The sequence below is a fragment of the Phragmites australis genome, chromosome 9 (genome assembly GCF_958298935.1).
Source record: "Phragmites australis chromosome 9, lpPhrAust1.1, whole genome shotgun sequence".
NCBI lineage: Eukaryota > Viridiplantae > Streptophyta > Magnoliopsida > Poales > Poaceae > Phragmites > Phragmites australis.
This window is the reverse complement of record NC_084929.1, coordinates 32,860,600-32,870,315: the sequence shown is the minus strand read 5'-3', so window position 1 is coordinate 32,870,315 and position 9,716 is coordinate 32,860,600. Positions and strand designations below refer to the sequence as shown.

Here is a 9,716-nt window from a genome sequence, read left to right as displayed (position 1 = left end):
TCACGTTATCATCTTTACTATCTCTGAAAGAGTTACAGCCCTTTCAGAAGACGTTAGACGGTCATCTATACAAATATTGTCATTAAAAATATATTTATTTAAATATTAATATTAGAAAATATAAACATAAAAACTCTCCGCTCTCAGCCAAGCAATGGGCCGGCACACCCCTCTAGTCCAAAGGACCGGAGCAGATTATCTTCTAGATCAGCACAATGGTCAACGAAGTTTAGCAGCCACGTAGCTCAGTTTGGTCCGTATTTTAGCAGCCACATCCAACAAATTCATCTCGAACACATCCCTTTCAAACAAAGCAATTTGACCCGTCTAAACCCCAATAAAAGAACGTGCAAGCACCAATTGTCGTAGGAATCAGGCAAGTCTGAATCTTCCAAGCAACCACACCCAGTTGACCCAAAACGACCCAATAATATAGTGCCCACGCTCGTTTCGCAGTTCCCGCGGTCCGCGATGGCAGGCTACCGCACCCGCCCAGCAAACTGAACGCGCGCGCGCACCCGCGGCGGCGGACGGAGAGAATCACACGAAAGACGAAACCAACCGAAAACCACGCCAAAACCATGGCACCATCGCCACGCGCGCACGCCTGCCTCCGTGTCCTCGTTCTGTCGTGCGTCTGCCTCGCCCTCCCGTGCCTCCCGCGCCACGCCGCGGCCCAGCCAGCCGCAGCGCCGGCCGACGAGGCGCAGCTGCTCCTCCAGATCAAGCGCGCGTGGGGCGACCCGGCGCCGCTCGCGTCGTGGGGCGCCGCGAACGGGGCCACGCACTGCAACTGGGCCTACGTGTCCTGCGACGCGGCCGGCCGGGTCACGTCGCTCGCCCTCCCCAACGTCACGCTCGCCGGCACTGTCCCCGAGGCCATCGGCGGCCTCTCCGGCCTCACGGTGCTCGACCTGCACAACACCAGCGTCGGCGGCGGCTTCCCGGCGTTCCTTTACAACCTCACCGGCATCACGTCCATCAACCTCTCGAAGAACCAGCTCGGCGGGGAGCTCCCGGCCGACATCGGCCGCCTTGGAGCTGGGGGGAACCTGACTTACCTCGCCTTGGACCACAACAACTTCACCGGCGAAATACCGGCGGCGGTATCGAAGCTCAAGAGGCTGACTTACCTTGCTCTCAACGAAAACCAGCTCACCGGCACGATCCCGCCGGAGCTCGGTGAGTTGACTAGCCTTCAGACGCTCAAGCTTGAGGTGAATCCGTTCGGTGCCGGCATACTGCCGCAGTCATTCAAGAACTTGACGAAGCTAAGGACTGTCTGGATGGGGCAGTGCAAACTCACCGGCGAATTTCCGAGCTATGTCACGGAGATGTCGGAGATTGAGTGGCTCGACCTGTCTGGGAACGCATTCACCGGAAGCATACCTTCTGGGATCTGGAACCTCCAAAAGCTGCAGTACTTGTATCTGTACAAGAACAACCTCTCCGGTGACCTCGTCATCAACGGCCCGATCGGAGCGACAGGTTTGGTAGAGGTCGACCTGTCCGAGAACCAGCTGAGTGGAACGATCTCAGAAAGCTTCGGAAGCTTGGTGAACCTAAGGTTACTGAACTTGCACCAGAACTATCTCTCTGGCGAGATACCGGCGAGCATTGTCCAACTACCCTCCTTGGTATTCTTGTGGCTGTGGAGCAATAACCTTACTGGAGTTCTCCCGGCGGAACTCGGGAAGCAGACGCCGTTGCTGAGAGACATCCAGATCGATGAGAACGATTTTTATGGGCCAATACCGGTGGGGATCTGCGACCACCGGCAGTTGTGGGTGCTCACCGCCTCCGGTAACCGCTTGAACGGCTCAATCCCGACCAGCCTTGCCAACTGCCCCGCTCTCATATGGCTGCAGCTCCAAGATAACGACTTGTCCGGTGAGGTGCCGGCCGCTCTGTGGACGGAGACGAAGCTAACCACCCTGTATTTGCACAATAATGGACAGCTAGGTGGAAGCCTGCCGGAGAAGCTGTACTGGAATCTGACGAGGCTCTTCATCGACAACAACCGGTTCACCGGCCGGCTTCCGGCATCGGCCCCTCGGCTCCAGAAGTTTCACGCTGGAAATAACTTGTTCTCTGGCGATATACCAGCGGGATTCGTCGCCGGGATGCCACTGCTGCAGGAGCTGGATCTGTCAGTGAACCAGCTGTCCGGGGCAATCCCGGCGAACATTGCGTCGATCAGTGGTCTGTCGCAGATGAACTTCAGCAATAACCAGCTCACCGGCGAGATACCGGCCGGGTTAGGCTCCATGCCGGTGCTCACCTTGCTCGACCTTTCGTCGAACCAGCTTTCCGGTGCCATACCGCCGGCGCTGGGATCGCTGAGAGTTAACCAGCTTAACTTGTCGTCGAACCAGCTCACCGGCGAGGTCCCGGTGGCGCTCGCTACCTCTGCCAACGACCGAAGCTTCTTGGCAAACCCGGGCCTCTGCACCGCGGCACCGTCGTCGGTGTACCTCACGGGCGTGCGCTCGTGTGCGGCCAACTCATCCGACCATGTCTCGCCGCGTCTCCGCGCGGGTCTCCTCGCGGCGGGTGCCGCGCTCCTCGTCGTCATCGCGGCGCTCGCCTTCTTCGTGGTTCGCGACATCAAGAGGCGAAACCGGCGGCTCGTTCAGGCCGAGGAGGCCTGGAAGCTCACCCCTTTCCATCCTCTGGACTTCGGCGAGGCCTCCGTGCTGCGCGGGCTCTCCGACGAAAATCTTATCGGTAAGGGTGGCTCGGGGCGCGTGTACCGCGTCGCCTACACCAGCCGGAGCAGCGGTTGCATGGGGGGCACCGTGGCCGTGAAGCGCATATGGACCGGCAGGAAGCTGAACAAGAACCTGGAGCGCGAGTTCGCGTCCGAGGTGGACATCCTCGGCCACATCCGGCATACCAACATCGTCAAGCTTCTGTGTTGCCTCTCCCGCGCGGAGACCAAGCTCCTCGTCTACGAGTACATGGACAATGGTAGCCTGGACAAGTGGCTGCACGGCGACAAATGGCTGGCTGGAAGCGCTATGGCGAGGGCCCCGTCTGTCCGGCGAGCGCCGCTGGACTGGCCGACGAGGGTCAGGGTGGCCGTAGGCGCCGCGCGGGGGCTGTGTTACATGCACCACGAATGCTCGCCGCCGATCGTGCACCGGGACGTCAAGTCCAGCAACATCTTGCTCGACTCGGAATTCCATGCCAAGGTCGCCGACTTCGGGCTCGCCCGGATGTTGGTGCAGGCCGGCGCGCCCGACAACGTGTCCGCCGTCGCCGGAACATTTGGTTACACGGCTCCCGGTACTTGCCTTGCCTCGGTGATCCTAAACGCCAATTTCCAGTGGTGCACAGCTTATTTTTGTGCTCGTCACGTTTCTTTGTGCAGAGTGCGCGTACACGAGGAAGGTGAACGAGAAGGTCGACGTGTACAGCTTCGGGGTTGTTCTCTTGGAGCTGAGCACTGGCAGGGAGGCCAACGACGGCGGCGAGCACGGCTCCCTGGCCGAGTGGGCGTGGCGGCACTTGCAGTCCGGTAAAAGGATCGCCGATGCCGCAGACAAGTGCCTCAGCGACGCGGGGTACGGCGATGACGTCGAGGCCGTCTTCAAGCTCGGCATCATATGCACCGGCGCCCAGCCGTCCACGCGGCCAACGATGAAGGACGTGCTGCAGATACTGCTGCGGTGCGAGCAGGCGCACCAGAAAACCGTGGACGAGAATGTTGCCAACTACGACGCCGCTCCGCTGCTGCAGGTACGGGGAGGCAGCCGGCGGAAGCAGCTTTCCGACGCCAAAGGGGTCGACAAGGGCAAGGGCGGTTTGGACTGCGAAGTCTGAAGAAAAGCAGAGTGAGCAATGGCGATAAGAAGCTTGATCGCCTGAGGTTAGGATCTAGGACGATACACTAGCAAGCCTTGTGCACAATCTTAGGAGAGCAGAGCAAACGAAAGCCCAATCACCACACCAACACTAGTTGCAATAAAACTGATGGACAATGCCACATCCTTTGGTGTGTATGTACTGTAAGTGTAACTATATTTGGAAGCCATGCAAGTAAATTCAACCATATATATTGGAAGAAACAAGGAAGAGAACAGATTTTCAAATTCCATCGTGTTCTCATCTTTATTTCAAATAAAAAAGTTCAAATTTTTTCTTAGTTTACAACACCATACAAGAGGGGAAAGAATAGGCAGAACAGGAATGGCATCGTTCAAGCCTCCATTTCCATGCTCCTGCCATCGAAACACTTATGCGTTAGATAACCTCCAAACTCATTGGTGCTACACTAGCTATATCCCGTTGCAGAGAACCGAAGTGCGGTCTGCAGAATAGCCAAGAAAGAAAAATAAACATTCCCCGACGGGAGCCTGGAATATTAGGAGCGTTTGATGGGAAAAAATATGAGAAGTTACACTCAGTTTGATCCATACTCATTCTCAAAACTAGTCAACCTCGGCATACTGGGAGTGCGAGGCTGCAAGAAGTGCAGCTCCAATGCCAGAGCCATCGTTGGACAGCTTGGCAACCACAGAAGACGAGGCCTCTTCTCCGAGCAGGTCTGTAAGAGTTGTTTCTAAGCAACTGCTGAACTTCTTGTAATGTTCATAGAGCCCACCATCCAAGGCAATGACAGTCCTCGGCATTTTACTGCCATCACTTGGTACTTTGTCCCGACCTACCTTCTTCAGGATGCTATATATACCAGCAGCAGCCAAGCGTGCCCCACGCTCTGCAACAATGTCACAGATGTGACGAGTAATGTATCTTACTTCCAGGGAAGTATCTGGTACCTGAACAAAGATCAAATATTTCATAAGCAACTAATAGTCATTGAACATCATTTATATCCACTTTGGCACAGATCAAGTCATACCCCCACGATATCCTTCAGCTTAGCTCCCAGAATTTTAAGGTCATGTGAGGAGTCATGATGCATGGCCGACATATCTGGCGTCCTGTGATACCACAATCAATATATTCACAAAACTAGTTCTATAGCTCCATAAGATTCAGAAGTTGGATGAATTAAGCACATAAGACTAGTAGAGTTTCTATAAATAAATCCTTTTCCTGTAACTGAGCTGGTGTGGGAAAAAATGTTAAGCATTGCACAAAGATTTGTTACAAATGGCATGAGGTCTTCATGATATGCCAAGTATGCTAGACTACCCTATTCATATTTCATTAATAAACTAAGGAGAGATTGGAGGTCTATTATTTATTTTGGACCCAAAAATACTCTATTAATATGCTATACTACCCAATTTATATATTTATTAGCAAACTAAGTAGAGATTAGAGGTCTATTATTTATTTTGAATTTGAACCCAACAAATACTCTATTAATTTCTGAACTATACTATAAAACTATCCATGAAACAGTCTATCTAGCCACACAATTTCTCATGCCATCCAGCTAGTTTTGCAAAATTGCCAATACATCAGAGAAGAAAAGAGACCAAGTTTAGAGTTGCAAGCAATTGTGATAAAACTGAGAGTTGACCAGCAGAAAAAAAAATTGTCATGTGCCACCATCTTTGGATTACATAGCTGATGCAACATGAAACTTGAGAAGACACACAGCTTCCATGGCTGCGATTTAGTCAAGTATGACTATTATTGCCACCAACTTAAATATTATCATGGGAAAAGATTGCCAAACTCTTGATGTCAGATACATTTACTATCCAAGGAAGATGGTTGTGGAAATTGAGAAAAAATTTAACCAGCTGGTTAGCTAACAAATAATAACAAAAATAAAACAGCTTTTCCATGCCAACCGGCACGGACAGCTCGATGACCAATAGATCAAGAAAGTATACCTCAGTACAAATGGCTGCTCTAGCTTAGGTGGAACAACATCCCCAAACAAAGAAGCGTCATGAGCCAGCTTCAGTAGAATTCTTCGCACAATTTCTCCAAGATACATGCCAGAAATCATCTTTTCATATATCTGTCGGAAGGCAACAAACACAAATTGTCAACATACATTGATGCAGTTCAGAAGAAAAAGACAATGGGAAAGTAAAAGACCAGAGACAGTACCTGTTCTCCTGGGTTTAAACTTTCAAAGTCCATGGCTTTATCGTATTCCGAAAGAGGAAGCTTGTCAGATTTGAAGCTCCCCCATTCCGTATTGATTACCTAGAGCACACAGATTATATGTTATTTCACGTGTGGTGAATTTTACACCAGCATAGACACAGTGCATATAAGAGAGACCATACATTGGTTCTACAAAATTTATAATTACAAGCTTAAGGAATACAAACTCTGACCATATTGCCGGATCTAGGAAGTAGCCCAGTCCATTTAGGAATTACATTAGCATGCTCAACATATGCTGCATTTGTACCGGTGCCCAGTATTACGGCTGCAACTACATCATTATCCATATATCTCCCACCAGCCAATGTTCCAACTGTGTCGTTAACCTACAGAAAATCAATAATTAGTCTGAATAGTGGAGATTTTGAAAATGTCTCCAGAAGAAAAGTTTTGCATGATGTTAATCATGTTTGCATCCTGTCACCCGAGAGAAAAGCTAAAAACGAACCAACAGAAATTCATGGTAAAAAAAACAATGTTTTAGATATGAAATGTAAGCACAGATATGGTGCAGAAATTGAATAACTTAACAGATAATTACTCACCAAGGCTGAAACTTTCATATATAGCCCCTGCCTCTCCATGGCCCTGCTCAACTCAGACACAACATCTTCACCAACCTGATTCAGAAGAAATCAAATATTCAAATCAAGTAACTGTGATTATTATAGGACACTTGACAACTAACGCAGACACCATCGACTGGACAGACATAGCATTCATAAAGAGCCTCAGAAATATCCTTCCTAAACAAACTCAATTTTCGTTGAGACAAATAAATCTGTTTGATCAGAATCTGTATAACTGGGAATGAAAAGAACGGAGTAGGTAGTAAGCTACATGGTTACCCCTAAAAAATGAAACTTTATCAAGGAAATTTGTAAGAGGAATTCATGCGTTACTAGGAGATTCCTGTTCAATAATCAATCTATGCTTACTGAGCTACAAGGATGATGTTCAACTGGTGATTTTTTTTTGGGGGGGGGGGGGGGTGCATGAAAAGGTGTTTTGACTTTTTACCGTGCCATTGATGGAAAAGCCCTTTGTCCACTTGATGAGTGTTCCTGATGATATTGATGTTTGGTGCACTGGGAAGGAAAAGGTGAAACCAAGCTCCCTCTGCCTACCCTCAGGGAGGTGGAAATCATCACCTTCAGTATCCACAAATTTAGCCAATGCAGCAGCAATGAAATCGAAAAGTTCCTGTATCAATAATTCAAGATTCATAAGGCAAGCCAGGTTGAAAGTGTACAACTCAAAGAAACTTGAAATAGAACAGCAAATACTCACCATGGAAGTTCCGACCATCAGATGTGGTGGAATGGAGACTTCTTCGTACTGTTGCTTGACCACACGTTTCTCCCTTCCTCCAAGTTGGACTCGCAATACACGGAAGTTGGTCCCGCCAAGATCCAGTGCATAAAACAGCCCATGTTCATCTCTGAATAAGCAAGACCCGGATGATTAAGGAATGAAGTGAAGCACAAGTGCTGGAAGTGGTCAGATGATACTCAATGTTGCTAAAACCGATATTTCATACATTTTTTTTAAGGATTACAGCAAGGAAAATCCCTACTCAATATTTCATACTTATGAGTGGATTGCACTTAACAGACTGGCGGTGAATGAATCATTGGATTGAAGAACCTTCATTTCTGTGAGCATGTATTTGACAATTTAACTACACAATACGGAGAGTAGTCCTTGATAAATAAATGACTAAACCAATTTATTCCTCCAGATGTGCGCATTTGATGGATATAACTGGTTCGGTTGCTACAAGAAACTACAAGGTCCACAACGACATGCTCACATTTCTACAGAATTGGCAACAGTAGAGTGGTAGTAAATCTAAAAGATATATCGCTGCCATAAACTGGTTAGTTCATCCAACTTAGTGGCCGATCAGCTAATGCTTGGTAAGTCAACTCCCAGAGTTGCAAAGCAAACACCACATCCAACTCGTACCTATATGATAGAAGCACCATGACAGGTGCACGCTCATTGAAGAAAACCATGCAATCTGCTAGAGATCACACAGTCCAAAGCTCATCTAACAATGATATCCACAATAAACAGAAAGATTCCCTCCTTGCCCATGAGTCGCCGAGAACATTACCAAAGGAAGATCAATAAAATATGAATATTTCCCGATTTGGCATTGAAACACCAAAAGTGCGGCCTTCTTGAAAAAAATTACAAGAAAATTCGCAGATTTCCAGCCAATTAACCAAAAGGCCACCCATTCGGCCGTTCCTAATCGAAACAAGAAGAAAAATCCCCACACTTAAGCGATCAATAAGGCGCTTCTGCGTCCAGATCACGTCCGTATGCAACCTTCCCCACGAAAAAAAGAAAAAAAAAACGCATCGTCTTTCGGATCACAAAGTTCACAGGTCACATCACACAGCCCGAAGGTAAAGGAAAAGAGAGATCAGATCGGAACGGAGCCACTTACCCGGTGGGGAGGTTGTCGACGTAGCTGATGAGCATCTTAAGACACGCGTGGATGTCCCCGCGCAGCCCACGCTCCATCTCGACCACCATGGCGTCCGCGATGCTCCGCAGTAGCGCCGTCGGCGTGGCCAGGCTGCGCTCCACGTCCTCGATCACCGCGGCCGCCCTCCTCTTCCGCTCCGCCGCAGCGGACCCCACCAGCTCCGCGCCTCTCCGCTGTCGCCGCCGCGCCAGCACCACCGCCACCCCTACCGCGGCGCACACCACCACCGCCGTGCCCACCACCGCCGCCTTCCCCATCGCCGAAGCTGATCTCTACCTCACCCTTCGAGCGACCAATCCGAGCGCCGCACGAACCCCGCGTTCTGGATCCGAGCGCTAACACCAGCGAATCCTTCCTCCACCCTCCCCGGCTGCGTTGGAGGAAGACGGGAGCCACTGGCTCGGGCGTTTTTACCGGTAGCTAACCACCCCTCGGCTTTCCGGAATTCACGGATCCACCCTCGGGTTTGCACGGCTGAGATCCGTTCCGTGTCGAACTGGACGGTCTGGATCGGAGCGTGGGGTAAATGGATCTGGGGGTTTGCCTGGAAATGAAGGCTTCGGGGTGATAGGATGTGTGTTAATTACCGGATGGGTTTCCACTCAAAAAATTTACCGAATGGATTGGGGGATTAGTTTGAGTACGGAAATAGATAAGCGACTGTTACCGCAAGAAATGCCTTACCAAGCAATCGGATGACAGTGACAGGTGGTCCCATCGCAGCTAGGCCCACATTTCAGTGACTCTAATCGAAATTGCATTAAGCCTCTAGGTCAAAATCGGAAGGTGACTGGTGAGCGATGAAAGCGGGCCCATGTGGATAGCCGGGCCCAGCGGAGATTCCTGACGGGATGTCTCGCGGGCCTATTGGAGATTCGTGTAAGCCATCTGCGCGGCGGCTGCAGGGTCAACCGCCAGCCACCAACTGCCCGCGATGGACGAACAGCTCCTCTTCAACGATCGCTCACGGGCAACTGTATCGCGATCACCACCGACACCTGCGTTCGTACGGATGGTAAGTACGGTAGACAGGTCCGGCGATTTGCTTGTACACCATGGCATAGTCCCATGGCCATGCATAAGATGAATTTGATCAAATTCACCGTTTCAGAAAAAT

The 9,716-nt window shown here is 50.1% G+C and overlaps 2 protein-coding genes across 4 annotated transcripts; one reads left to right on the top strand and one right to left on the bottom strand.

Moving 5' to 3' along the window:
* The first annotated feature begins 360 nt into the window (after positions 1-360).
* LOC133929251 (receptor-like protein kinase 5) lies at positions 361-4,097 on the top strand. Its single transcript, XM_062375942.1, has 2 exons — positions 361-3,288; positions 3,374-4,097. Exons 1-2 carry the CDS (start codon positions 582-584, stop codon positions 3,823-3,825), a joined length of 3,159 nt encoding a protein of 1,052 aa, XP_062231926.1. The 5' UTR covers positions 361-581; the 3' UTR covers positions 3,826-4,097.
* Positions 4,087-9,144, bottom strand: LOC133929252 (hexokinase-5). Of its 3 annotated transcripts, none has more exons than XM_062375944.1 (10): positions 8,558-9,144; positions 7,390-7,540; positions 7,120-7,302; positions 6,645-6,719; positions 6,270-6,425; positions 6,037-6,135; positions 5,814-5,944; positions 4,865-4,946; positions 4,422-4,781; positions 4,087-4,312 (listed from the first exon to the last, which is right to left on the bottom strand). In XM_062375944.1, exons 1-9 carry the CDS (start codon positions 8,854-8,856, stop codon positions 4,434-4,436), a joined length of 1,524 nt encoding a protein of 507 aa, XP_062231928.1. In that variant the 5' UTR covers positions 8,857-9,144; the 3' UTR covers positions 4,087-4,312; positions 4,422-4,433. The 3 variants fall into 3 exon arrangements, with proteins under 3 accessions (XP_062231928.1, XP_062231929.1, XP_062231927.1); XM_062375945.1 differs by having other exon boundaries at positions 4,087-4,223; XM_062375943.1 differs by having other exon boundaries at positions 4,087-4,781; positions 8,558-9,133.
* Between the last annotated feature and the right edge of the window lie 572 nt (positions 9,145-9,716).